This window comes from Fulmarus glacialis, unplaced genomic scaffold (genome assembly GCF_000690835.1).
Source record: "Fulmarus glacialis isolate BGI_N327 unplaced genomic scaffold, ASM69083v1 scaffold32370, whole genome shotgun sequence".
NCBI classification, from domain to species: Eukaryota; Metazoa; Chordata; class Aves; order Procellariiformes; family Procellariidae; genus Fulmarus; species Fulmarus glacialis.
Genome location: NW_009190127.1, coordinates 4,435 through 18,643, shown reverse-complemented (window position 1 = coordinate 18,643; position 14,209 = coordinate 4,435). Strand labels below are relative to the sequence as shown.

Below are 14,209 nucleotides of genomic sequence, written 5' to 3'. Positions count from 1 at the left end.
TGGCCGTTCCCAGCGTGGCCTGCAACGCGCCCTAGCTCCTGTTTCCGCCGGGCACCTCCGCCAGCCTCCCGGGGTGCTCGAAGCTTCTGTCCCCTACCCGCGGTGAGCCCGGCCCTTCCGCAGGGGCGCCATGAGCGCGACGGACTGCTCTCCGGGGACCTCCCCTCGCTCCAGAAGGTAGTGTGGGGGCTGCCTGCGTCGTCACCCCGCACCGAAACTGCTCTGCGGGCTCTGGCCCCGGAGCACTTCCCTTTCTGTCCGGTAGCCAGGCTTAACGTAAGGCACCGTTTTGTCCGCTCCTGCACCTGCTGTGCTTCCTTATCATTACGCCTTTCCATTTCTACTGTTCTTTAGGTCAGTAATAAAGTATTCACCTTGTGCCTATGTAACCTGTTTTCTTCTGTTGCTGTTATTTATTTTTCCGAGTGTGTTATTTAAGGCATTTCTGGGCACAGCTGGTGCGAAAGTTCCTAGATGAAATAATCGTATTGTTGCATATTTAATACTTTCCTACGGTGCCAGGAGTTAAGGAGCTTGGCACATTTTCATGGATGTAGCACATTGGGGTTCTGATCTAAGCAGCTTTGGTGAGCTGGTCCAGAGGGTCACCGCTGCCTCAGTGTCACCTGCCAGATCACTTCATGATCAAAGTTCAGGCACTGGCTCCAGAATCAGATTCTGAACTGTGTTTTTGTTAAGCAGATCTTTAGTAAAGAGGCTTCTTAGCTTTAGTTCTGTTATTCATGGTATCATTAAAAAAAAAGTGTCAGATCAACGTAAATAACAAAAAGAACACTTTCCAAGAGAATTTTGAACTCTGTGCAGCTCTATTTGCAAATTTGGTGCTTGCTTGAGCAGATTAAATGTCTGAATGCAGTAAACATTGCTTAAAAGAAAAATCAGATATGTAATTACACATACATATTCTTGATTTGATTTGGGTAATGTTGACATGATTTCCATCTAGTACCTCAACGTAACATTCAAGAACTTGGAAGCTTCTATTTCACTATCAGGAGTGGACAAATTATGTGGATAAGAACATCAAGTACACCAGAAAGGAAAGCATGTAGATTCCTAGACCTACACCTCAAATTATGGTGGCTGGTGCATCAGCTAACCCGAATTACTGTCTTTGTTCAACAGCCTTTCTTTTAGAAAGTGTTTTTCTCTCTGGATATCAGATAGTGATTCTGTCACAGATTACGTCTTCCTGTTTTATCTTGGCTGCTGCTTCTAATTGCACAACAATGGACTTCTTGTCCCCTTTGTTCTTTCCTTCTTTTCTTTCCTCCTCTTCCTTTCACATTCACCCTCCCGAAACAACCTACGTTTTTCTGTCTCCCTTTTGCATCCGTTGGCCCCATCTCCACAGTATAGTAAGCCTGCAAGCTGTTCTATATCAAAGCTTTTGATTCTCCTAAATGCCATGATCTCCTGTTAATACCCGCAGCACAGACAAGCTAATCTGTGTTTGAAATTGAACCTGTGTTAAAACTGAAAACCTATTTTTAACTATTTTAGAAAGTTTTTTTATTTTCTTATTTGAAGCTTATATGTCATTAGAAACTGTTTCTGTCCAGGCTGGCAACCCCCCATGTCTCATCCAGATATGCTAGTTCTCAATCTCCGAGTCAGGAGGACTTTACTCCTCTCCCTTCCATCAATGAGCGCTTGGCCTTTCTCCGTCCCTCCCGGGAGCTGCTGGAATACTACCGCAAGAAGATTGCTGACTTTGATGAGGAACATGAGGATTTGGTAAAAAGGCTGGAGAGATACAAAGAAACGTATGATGAGCAGGTTAGGAAAAGAGTTTTTGAATTATGATGGACTAAGTATCCTTACACAAACTTAATATTTTTCCTCAGTGGAAAATTCAGCACAGATGGTCTTAAGATTACCAGTAATGTGGTAGAACTGGGCTGAGAAGAAATAGATTTCAGGGTTTGATTGTTAAATCTAGCTGTCTGTCCTCTGTCAAAGCAAACAGAAACATGCCTGTAGGATAGTCTTTGATTCTTAAATTATTATAGTTTGGTTATATCTTCACAGTGGCTTGTTTGTTTCTGTTTTTATAAAATTAAAGCCTAAGTTTAGATGTTCAGTTCCCATGCTGTCCAACTTCTTTCCCTTGTTCCTCATAGTGAGGAATGAGTGCCCAAATTTAATGGGCTTTGAGATACAGATATAATTTGTATTTACTGCAGTGGAATTCATAAGCTTGGCCATAGGCTATTAAGCAGTATACCACACAGCAAATAAATGCGAATTTAAAAGAAACTCCAAAACCTAAAAATCTTTGCCTTTTAAGAGGAAGAAATCTTACAGAATGTCTGTGAGATATTCAGTGCTCTGATATGCCTTACAGCATGCATCTGTCTAGCAGTCATCTTTGTAAGAGTGAATGACCCTTTGGGGATAGAACGATCACTTCTGAGGTGATTGGGATGCCTCCTCAAGTACTGGCGATGCTTGAAGCAGCCTGAAAGCCCTTGGGAAGTATGTGACATACAAGTTACTTTAATTCAACATATGGGAAAAAGAGGGGCAGGTTCCAAAATAGTGCCTTCTCATCTACGGGAATGGTTTTCTGACAGGTTTGTTAGTTTTCCACACCAGGAAGAAAATCATTGATGAAACCTAGGAACTAGCCAGATTTCTCACTACTAAACCATATGGTTATTTTAATGTTTATTCTTCAGTAGTTTCTTTTAAGAGTAAGTGCTATTACAGAGGCTTTGCTAGGTTTTTGTTGACATCAGACTCCCCATACCTGTGCCACTCTGACCACCAGTGCAGAAGTGCAACCACTGGAAACTAGCTTAGGCCTTATTTGACTGTTGTATAGTGACAATGATTCTCAGGGTTCTCAACTTCCTGTTGGAACATTTTTTAATCATTTTTCCAATACTGCCCTCATCTGGTCAAATTTTGTAAGAGAATAAAATAATTCACTTGAACTGGCAGTTGCTCTATACCAGTTACAGGCTCAGGGCACCAGCAGTTTGAAGTTGGTAGGTGTTGCCTAGTGCTCTGTATCATTTCAAGTACCTCATTCTCTCTACCTAGCACAAACTGCAATGGGAGGTTCGTCAGCGAGAAGAGGAGATTGCGGAGTTGCAAAAGGCTCTGAGTGATATGCAAGTCTACCTCTTCCAGGAGAGGGAACATGTCCTTCGTCTTTACTCAGAGAATGACCGGCTGAAAATCAGGTGTGCTTAGATGGTGGGCTGGGCCACTGGCAGTAGCAATTGCATGCATTGTGTTCTAGTTCTCATCCAGATCTGGAGTTTTCAGAGAAGCAATTATGCCACACTTCCCAGGGAGGGCTCCTATGAAATCATACCACTCTTGGAGGTGGAATGCAATCTGTTGGGCTGCTAAATACATTTCTAGTTATTATTCCTCCTGTTCCGGCAGTAGAAGGAAGAACAGAAGTTGAACATAGATTCAGATTTGAATTGTGAGTTGCCAGTTTGAATGTGGAGGTTCTGATTTAAGCAGACTGTGGTGGGTTGACCTTGGCTGGATGCCAGGTGTCCACCAAGGTGCTCTATCGCTCCCCCTCCTCAGCAGGACAGGGGAGAGAAAATACAATGAAAAGCTCATGGGTCGAGATAAGGACAGGGAGATCACTCAGCAATTACTATCACGGGCAAAACAGACTTGACTTGGGGAAATTAATTTATTACCAATCGAATCAGAGTAGGATAATGAGAAAGAAAAACAAATCTTAAAACGCCTTCCCCCCATCCCTCCCTTCTTCCCAGGCTCAACTTTACTCCTGAATTCTCACACCCTCCAAGTGGTGCAGGGGGATGGGGAATGGGTGTTGCGGTCAGCTCATCACACGTTGTCTCTGCCGCTCCTTCCTCCTCGCTCTCTTCCCCTGCTCCAGTGTGGGGTCCCACTCATGGGAGACAGTTCTCCACAAACTTCTCCAATGTGAGTCATTCCCACAGGCTACAGTTCTTCAACTGCTCCAGCGTGGGTCCTTTCCACAAGGTGCAGTCCTTAGGAACAGACTGCTCCAGCGTGGGTCCCCCACGGGGTCACAAGTCCTGCCAGCAAACCTGCTCCAGCATGGGCTCCTCTCTCCACGGGGTCACAGGCCCTACCAGGAGCCTGCTCCAGTGTGGGCTTCCCATGGGGTCACAGCCTCCTTTGGGCACATCCACCTGCTCTGGCGTGGGGTCCTCCATGGGCTGCGAGGTGGATATCTGCTCCACTGCTAATCTCCATGGGCTGCAGGGGGACAGCCTGCCTCACCATGGTCTTCAGCATGGGCTGCAGGGGAATCTCTGCTCTGGCACCTGGAGCACCTCCTCCCCCTCCTTCTTCACTGACCTTGGTGTCTGCAGAGTTGTTTCTCTCACATATTCTCACTCGTCTCTCTTCCAGCTGCTGCTGTGTGGCAGTTTTTTTCCCCCTTCTTAAACAAGTTATCCCAGAGGTGGCAGTTCCGTCTTGGAGCCGGCTGGCACTGGCTCTATTGGACATGGGGGAAGCTTCTGGCATCTTCTCACAGAAGTCACCCCTGTAGCCCCGCCCCCGCTACCAAAACCTTGCCACGCAAACCCAATACACAGACCTTGCACCTGCCTGGCAAAACCCTCCCTCAGCCCTAAAAACACTTAAGCTCAAATAGAAAATACAGACCAAAGCAAACAGCTTCCCCTCACTCTATAGATCATGTTGGCAGCCATTCCTTTTTAATGCCGTTTAGTTGGCAAAATGGAATATAACCTGTTGTACCAGACTAGCTGCCAGTGGCAAAGGAGTTCCCAACCTTCTTCAGAACATTTGTGGATAATAATATCAACTTTTCCGTTAAAGTTTTAAGAACTTAACTCAAAACGTGTGTTGGTGTGCTTTGGCACTTCTCAAGAGTGTGAGGAAAAGTCTGATACAGCCCTTAACGTAGTTTGCTTTAAAAACAATGGACACTTACAATCTGTTGAATGAAGCATCTGAAAGGATTTTAGGTAGTTCGTAACTCTGGAATGCAAATTCTTTACCACCATGTGCTATTGCTGTGTCAGCCTATGTGGTATTGTCGTATTTGAAAAGCGGAATGCTCCCCAATGCCAGCGGAATTGGTGGTGTTCTTGTTATATCGGCAACACCAGTAATGTCTTTGGGAGTTTGTTTTTAAAGCAGTACTCTCAAGAACTGCAACAGTTTGGAAAACTTGTAAGCATTAATGAGTAAACTAGAAGGACAGTGTGTCACGATGTCTTGATGTACTTAAAAATAGCAATGTGTTGACCACTTTCTTTGAATTCCAGGGAACTGGAGGATAGAAAAAAAATTCAACATCTCGTGGCTTTAGTGGGAACAGACAAAGGAGAAGTTACATATTTTCACAAGGAGCCTCCACATAAGGCAAGTTCCATTTTTCTGTAGAACTCTGCTTTTGGTTGTACCATGAAGATCTGTACCCAAGGGCTGATCACAGACCAGATCTGTCCCGCAAGTCAAAAGTTGCTAAATGAGCCCAAAGCAGGAGGGATCTGTAGCTCTATAGCAGCATCCGGTTTTAGTGTAGCTGCTGACAGATAAGTAGGAACAAGCACTCTGAAAGTAGGTCCTCTTAGTATCAGTTCCCTTCTACCTTCAAAACATACCTCCAGATCAGCCTCCTGAATGTCAGGTAGGAGTCTGAAGCTATCTGGCAAATGGTCATTGAGAAGTTGGAGAGAACACCACAAAGAGAAAAAGAACAAAAAGGAAGTGCAGAAAACGACCAGGTGCGGTGTTTGAAGATCAGCTATCTCAGACTGCCTATCTCTTAGGGCCTCAGTAAAGAATAGAGCAGTGTTGGAGTTGCTGCAGCAGTTTCCTGGGCAGGAGACTGCAGTAGAGCCATCCCCTCTAAGCAATATTGTATCGCGTATTTCAGAAATAATGTCAAATTGATTAAATGGCAGTGCATATGAAGCACAGTGTAGTTGAACCTACTTAAGAAAGTCGTGAATCGTGAATGATTCAGACATACAGAGACTATGATGGAATATAAGATTTACCTTGGAATAAGGTGCGGAAAAAGGCTGAAATATGCTGCATTGTTTGTGGTTGCTCTGCACTGCTCAAGCAGTTCAAAAATCTCGCAGAAGCTTTAAAATTCCCTGATACAGCCTAGCTCTAAAATTAGGCCTATTATATAGTATCGACCTCAAGATAAGATAACCTTGCTCCCTCATGGCCTCCTGTTTTTGTTAAGTGGGTTTCAGTTCAACAGTTAGAATCATAGAATCATAGAATCGTTAAGGTTGGAAAAGCCCTCTAAGATCATCAAGTCCAACCGTCAACCCAACACCACCATGCCCACTAAACCATGCCCCTAAGCGCCTCATCTACACGTCTTTTAAATACCTCCAGGGATGGTGACGCAACCACTTCCCGGGGCAGCCTGTTCCAAGGCCTGACCACTCTTTCAGGAAAGAAATTTTTCCTAGTGTCCAGTCTAAACCTCCCCTGGTGCAACTTGAGGCCATTTCCTCTCGTCCTATCGCTTGTTACTTGGCAGAAGAGACCAACCCCCACCTCGCTACACCCTCCTTTCAGGTAGCTGTAGAGCGCGATGAGGTCTCCCCTCGGCCTCCTCTTCTCCAGACTAAACAGCCCCAGTTCCCTCAGCCGCTCCTCATCAGACTTGTTCTCTAGACCCTTCACCAGCTTCCTTGCCCTTCTCTGGACACGCTCCAGCCCCTCAGTGTCCTTCTTGTAGTGAGGGGCCCAACACTGAACACAGGATTCGAGGTGCGGCCTCCCCAGGGCCGAGTACAGGGGCACGATCACCTCCCTACTCCTGCTGGCCCCACTATTTCTGATACAGGCCAGGATGCCATTGGCCTTTTTGGCCACCTGGGCACACTGCCGGCTCATGTTCAGCGGGCTGTCAACTAGCACCCCCAGGTCCTTTTCCTCTCGGCAGCTTTCCAGTTGAGTTCTTTCAATAGTTTTATCGGTTAGCTTTTATCCCAGGTTTGTTCAGTAGCTTGAGTGAATGTGCTGATAAATCAAACTTCATATTTCTCTGTCTTGCTAAAGCAAGAAGGAGTATGAAAGAAGGAAATAATGTAATCTTCATCTTCACCTTCCTCTTTTCCTCTCTGTCCCCAAAATGCTGCTTTTCTTGCTGAGGGTGCTGATTTTCATCCTAATGAAGCCAGCAAAGGCAGGATTACTTTCCAGTTGTTTTGGTGAAAAAAAATAGAGGCAGAAATGGCAAAACTCAGCCATGATAAAGGAAACTTTTCTACATGGACATTACACTTGTGAATGTCTTCCTTGTCTTGTGGTAGAAGTAAGGTAATGCTGTTCTTTTGGATATCTCATTTTACTCTTTAAGATTTGTTCTTGACCATTGCAACTTTGGAGAAGTCAGATGTTCAGCACAGATATCTAATCTTGTTTCTATAGGTTACTGTTCTGCAAAGGCCAGCTAAATCCGGAGAGTCGCATGAACAAAATGATACTTCTAGAAGAGGTACCACACCAAGCTGATTAACAGCAGCTCAGCTATTGATACTTGTTTCTCTGTGTGTTTGTGTCCGGTATACCAAAATAATTCCTTATTGTGAACGCTTTGGTATACCTCCATTAAGTTCCCTAAATGTAGCCACGTGTACATACATATACATGCAGTACTCTTGGATTCCCTTCAAAATCTTTTAAAATAACCTCAGTTGGCTCTCATGTCCATGATGTGCTCAGCTAAGGAAGAGGCTGGTATGACCATGGAATGGCTGGTTCTGGAACCATGCAGGTACCAACTGGACAGGCACCCTTAGCCACAGCCATTCCAAGGTGTGAGGTTCTGCCTGCCTTTAGTGTAAACAATAGCATGGGTCTGTATGCCTACTTACTGATTTTCTCTTTTGAAAGAACTGCCTCTTGCAAATTGACTGAAGTTAGCTAACAAGCTCAAAACTCATTGAAGACTTGATGCTTGTGCAGCTGTGTCATCTGCCTATTCATCATTTATTTAAGAAAATTTTTTTAGTTTGCTTTCTATATGTGCCAAGAAAATTAGTAGGTTGCCTAAATATTGTGGTGTGACAGTGTGGGATAAAGGTATGCGATCACCATAAGTTCTGAAATGCTTTTCTTCCAGCTAGCCCTCCTAGAAGTCCTTGTGTCTGTAGCAATGGCAAGCTTTTTCCTGTTCTTGTAGGCCTGCCAGGACATACAATATTTCATGCTTGGAAAGGTACTGCAGGTAGATTGGAAAACCCTTTTCTACTTCTGTTAAATTTCTGCAATAGGCACCAAGAGGAGCCCTTCAAAACCAGCAGCAAAAGGAGAGAAACCAGAAAGTGCTGACAGATATCAGAGAGATAATCAAATGCTTCTCCTTCAGGTAAAAACATTTGCTAATCGATGGACATAATTCCTGGCTGTCCAGGAAATTATGATATTCAAATGTGCTGTCTGCTTAGATAAGATGTAGACATACCAATTTTATCAGTCGCCACATCTTACTATGGATTCCCACTTTGTATCAGTTTACTTAGTTGTTTCTTTGCGATGACTGTAGGCTTAGATTTAAGGGTCTGATTCTGGAAGCTTTACATAAGCAGATGTTCCAGTAATGTCAACTGGAATGTGTTGCCCTTAAATATAGAATGTGTAATTGATGTTATCTCCCATAATTTGATTGTGGCTATGAATTTACATTAAACCCACAGAAGGTCTGCAGGGTTGGGTATTTTGTGGAAGTCTGACAAAAGCAATGTGTCTGAGACTGAATTAGGCAGCCCCGATAAGATGCACTAGTACAATGAAATGTTCCCTTTACTAGACTTCAGTGAAAGATAGGGTGTAAATAGCATGAGAGAATGAAAGATAAAATGTACAGAATCATGAATTGGGGAAGATACCAGAAGCTGTATGTAAAGCCTGAGGAAGGATGAGTCTAGAAAAGCAAATTAAAGAGCAAAGTTGTACAGCAGAGACAATTTGTTATTGTTGTTGGTTTTGGTTTTGGGTTTTTTTTTTTGTTCAAGGGCAGTGGTGACTGACCTAGTGGCCAGTTAGCTGTCTAACAACATTTATTCTGGAGCAAAAGCATCACACAAAATTGTCATAAAAATAAGCGATCTAAATACACGCCAAGTTTTTTCAGATAGGTTCTTACACATAGGCCAGATGCACATTTTTCAATTACTTGTTCCAATCTCCCTGACTATGTGTCCTAGATAAAGATTCTTTGCATCCCTCTCCTTCACTCATCATCTTGTTTACATTTAGTAATTCATTCTGGTTGAGTAATTTCTTTTGTTCAAGATATGTGGACTTTCTGCTTTCCTAGAATTTAGGTACTTTTATATCACTGTTTCATTGGAAGGTGGTGGCATAGGGACAGAAGTGTCTCTGTATATTCCACAGGATTTGTCACATCCTGTGTGCAGTTTAAATCTTTCCAATATCTTTGATCTATTGTTGCTGCTTATAATATGCCAGTCTTGCCTATAGCATGATTTTTTTCCTTAAAATGTTTTAGTTGTTTGAAATACTTAGCATTAAAACAAAAACAAAAATTTGAGAAATTGGAACTCTCAAAGGTATTACCGGGTAGAGTCTTTGATCTGAATCTTGGAACTTAAGAGACTTGCAAGGACAGGAGCAGAGCTGCTGTGAGGTCTTACTCAGTAATGTCTTCGTTTACTTATTCAGGTGGAGGCCCTGCAAGCTCAGATAGAAGAACAGACACAATTATCCAAGGAACAGGTTGAGGCACTGCTAGAGGACAGGCGGATTCACATGGAGGAAGCCCAGGTCCGGCATCAGAGGGACCAGGACAAGATCAAAACGATAACAGATAAGTGAGTGTGAGAGAATGACTGTGATGTAGTCATGAGATGAGAAGAGACGGGAACAATAGAAATATTTTGGCTTTCAGTATGTTGCTTCCTGCAGCAGGCAGAAAAGCAAATTATGCAGCCATCTGTTTGGTAGTGTGTGTGGAAGAAGATGAATGGAGTAATCTACATATTAAAAATCCTATTTCACATTGGAAGAATATCACTTCTTTCATTAGATGAGAAGAGCTAAACTCATTAGGAAAGCACCTTTTTCTTCCACGCTTCTTCCAACTTGCAATGATGACTTTTTATTAAGGTAGGAACTAGGAAAGAAGTTAATTCACTCCACTGGGATCCCTTTTTACAGACTCCATAAGACCCAAAATCTCTTATATGAGAGTACCCGTGACTTTCTCCAGCTCAAGTTTGATGCCCGAGCCAATGAGAAAGCGTGGATGGCAGAGAAGGACAGTCTGTTGAGGAAACTTGACAAAGATCTGGATCAGCATATTATCAGCAGGGAGCCAGGAAGAGAAAAGCAGCAAAGAGATACCAAGAAAATGCTTCGAGCAGATGATGGAGCTTGGAAACTCCACAACAGAGAAATAAAGGTAATTTTTTGTCTTAGGCAGAGGCTCTTTAACAGTTTTTGACTTGAAAATTGCAAGCATTCTGGGTTTTGCCAAGATGGGCAGTAGCTAGCAGCTGTTTCAAAGCTGTACTGGCATGCCATAAGTTACGTTGTTGTTGGCACTAATGTAAAAAAACCCTCTCCTGCCTCAAAATCAGCATTGCTTGCAAATTTCAGATAAAATGTATAGTTAGGATTTATGGTAGCACTTCACTGTCAGTTTCTTTTATGCCCAGAACAAATCCCTACTTCTGCAAGCCACGTTAATATGTGGGCCAACAGTTCTTAACCTGCTTGTTGCACATGCCTTTCTTTTAGTGTAAATGCTTTCAGCTAATGGACTTAGAATGCAGTGTCTGTATCTTCCTTGCTGCTGTTGGGGGAGAATAAGTCCTTTCAGTTGATGTCCCCCAGTTCTACAATAGTCAGATTTTTCTTCCACTTCTAGTATACTTCCAGTGAGAAGTTGGGAGATCTGAAGTGGGTAAACAGGCAATAAGGAATAGGAAGGTAAACAGGCAATAGGGAATTGCTTTCATCTACCACTGAATGCAGATGCTTCTGAAATGCAGTACTGGGCAAGCAGCTGTGAAAAGGGGAATTGCAGCATTAGTTGAATATTATTTTTAAGGGGAAGAGGAGCGAGTTCTTTAACGGATGATGAGCAGTCACGCAGAACTGATAACCTAATTAAAAGGTTTTGGTAATGGAAGTGGTATTAGAATATTATCCTTACCTAGTTATTTCATTAGCTGTAGCTCCAGTTGTTAATTTTTATTTGCCTGTTATATTGTTAATCTATCACACTTGCTTTTCCAGAGCAGGGCAAATTTTGTGAGCACTGGCTTTTGTGTTGATTCTTTCTGTTCCTCCTATGTCCTAGTCACTGCAAGAACAGCTAATGCAGGAACAGCGCCTATCAAACATGTATAGAGAGCAGTGTGTCACCCTGGAAGGTGAGCTGGCTAGGATTCGGGAGGAGGGAGATGTTGGCAGAGAACTCTTTAAGGTAATTAGTCTATAATCATCTGCTAACTATGGGATGATCTTGCAGCCTTTATTTTGTATACCCTATTGAGTTTTCATCTCCATAGGAACGCTCAGAAAAGATGGGGAAGCGCCTGAAGCTGATGACTCAGCGTTATGAGGCCTTGGAAAAACGTCGTAATATGGAAGTGGAAGGCTTCAGGAATGACATTAAACAGCTTCGGCAGAAGCTGAAAGATGTAGAGACGCAGCTTTTTAAGGTAATAGCTAAGCATTTCTGAGGGAGACTATTATGGGCTTACCCTATAGAGGTGTATTCTCAGTATTTAAATGCATTATTTCCCTGGAGTTAAGGAAATAATTTCTTTCCTAAGTGCTCCTTTAGATATTAATATTTGACAAAACTTGCCCTCTTATGTGTTTTATGAAGCAAAAAAGATTTGTCTTTGTTAATCAGTCGGGCATCACGCTTGCCAGGAACTGTCCTGATTATACTTTAGCCATGTATTTTTGTTGCAAGTCTGAAAGTTCTTATCTGATACCTGTAGTATCACTTAGCTCAAAAAATTAGTCTCACTTAGTCTCAAAATTGCAAGTAGTTTGTTTCAGAAGTATATCCTGCAAAGAAAATGATGATTGGTTTTCTTTCTGGGGGCCATAGTGTTTGTTTTGTTCCAGTAAGAGGTAGATCATTGACTTAAGTATTGTGAATATTCTATTTATTCTTTTGTTAATATCTCATTTGTAACGCTGCAAAAATCACTGCAGAAACAATGGCTGGAAGTTGAAGCTGTGTATTCTATAGTAGCTTCCTGATGTGTAGATGAGCATCAGAACAGTTTAGAAGGGAAGCTACAGTCGTGATGTTGCTTGGAGTTTAGGATGAGATATTTATCTAAGACATGCTTGAGAGGATGATCTAGGCATAGCTTTTGTCCAACTGACCCTCTTTCAGGAGTCTGGCAGTGCCACCAATTCACTTGTTTTCTGTACTTTTGGCGCACAGTTCAGTTTAAACTAATGCATTTGCTTCGATTTTTTTTTTTTTTTATTTTTTGTTGGGCTGTGGGTTTTTTAACTTTATTCTTTAAGGACTAAACAGGCTATGTGAATGGGGGAAAAATTCCCTATGATACCTTTACTACAGACCTGTATGTTTTGTAACTGTGGGTGTGCTCTTTAATTTCTTTACACTTTTAACCACAAGAGGGCAGAGGAACAAAATACTTGCTAGAAGTCTCCAGCGTGATCTTTAAATCCTCATCACTTGAGATCAAAATGACTACAGATGACTAAATTTCCTGATTTGCATATTAAAATCTTTGATCAAGAACTACATGATGACAATGAGACACCCTAAAGGGTCGAGAGAAAAGAGGACTTTGAGAGCAGCTGCTAAGGCTGTGCTGCTCTGCTGTTGAAAGTGACTGGGCTGGCTTGCTATCCAGTTCCAGGGTGACAGGAAATGGCAGCCCTGGCTAGCTTGCCATCAGGAATTCTGATTATCCAGCAGCCTTTGTTCAGCTCAGTATGGGCCATATGGCATGGCCTGAGACTAGGAGTTGTACTTATGCAGTTCAGAAGGCAGCAGGTTGGCCACAGCAGTTAAACCACCTCTAGTTCTAGTAGCAAAAGATGACAAAGTGTCATCATATCAGGTGAGGTACTTAGAACTAGATAAAAGTTAGTTGATAAATATTTTAATTTGCCTCTTTTTGTGGGTCTTTAAATAATACAGGAATTAGAAAGGAGTCAACAGGTTATGGGTAAACTTGATTACGTTCTATCCAGATTTCTTCCTCACCAGTAATATAACACCATAAGGTATGAAAGCTTTGTTCTTTATTTTTGGTTCTGGAGCACCTTTCTATTGGTGATTTGCATTAGCCTAGTGATATTAGCTTAAGCATTCTCTTTGCTAGCTACAAAGGGTCTCCTTTAGAGTTCTCTCCCTCATATCCTCATCATAATACTCTCTAAATCGTATTCTGTACAGCTTTGTTTTTATTAATCTGTTTTTCTTTTACTTTTAGGTGACTCTGAATATCGGACCAGACCAGGATCTTGCAATTCTACATGAGGTCCGCCAAGGAAACAGACTAACCCGTAAAATTCAAGGAGAACTAAAAAACTTAAAAGCAAAAATCTATGGCTTAGAGAATGAACTACGGGTCTGCTGAAGCTGAGGTATTAGCTGGCATCCTAGTTTTAGGAATGGGACATTGCTGGGCTGGAATAGTCATATGTGAGAGCAGCTCCTGCCTGTCTGTTTCCTGGCATCTGGTGACAGAAGGCTTGAGGAAATCTGCAGTTAATGTCATAACATTGTACATGAGCCATTCCTAACATGCCAGATTATATTGCTGTTTCAGCTGAGAGATGGCACCTGATAAGACTGACATAGAAAGTACATGATGACTGATACATCAGGAATATGCTTAGGACTTCATCTTACCTTCATATCTGTGGAGGGGTCAGTGTATACTGGCCTTCACCTTTATTGGGAGCATATTATAAACCACGTATATGGTTATAATGAAATAATCATGAAAGGATCTACTTCAAGATCTGAATTGCTTGACTGACCTTTTCCTATGTGAGAAGCAGCTTTTAAAATGGTTTAAATTATTACTGTTTTGCTTAGGCAGTGCTTAGGCACTTCAGGATGTAACTGGAAATTTTCTTTGAAAAAGACCACGTATAGAAAGTACTTACTAAAGTGTATTACATCTGACTCTCCCCTTGACAGTATAACTATGTTAAAATGGCTTCCCTTTGCTTG

General features: G+C 42.3%; 1 protein-coding gene across 1 annotated transcript; it reads left to right on the top strand.

Moving 5' to 3' along the window:
• Positions 1-130: 130 nt before the first annotated feature.
• CCDC77 (coiled-coil domain containing 77) lies at positions 131-13,638 on the top strand. The gene is made up of 11 exons (XM_009584609.1): positions 131-177; positions 1,584-1,800; positions 3,070-3,212; positions 5,289-5,385; positions 7,426-7,492; positions 8,271-8,365; positions 9,682-9,830; positions 10,177-10,420; positions 11,324-11,449; positions 11,535-11,687; positions 13,461-13,638. Exons 1-11 carry the CDS (start codon positions 131-133, stop codon positions 13,605-13,607), a joined length of 1,485 nt encoding a protein of 494 aa, XP_009582904.1. The 3' UTR covers positions 13,608-13,638.
• Positions 13,639-14,209: the final 571 nt, after the last annotated feature.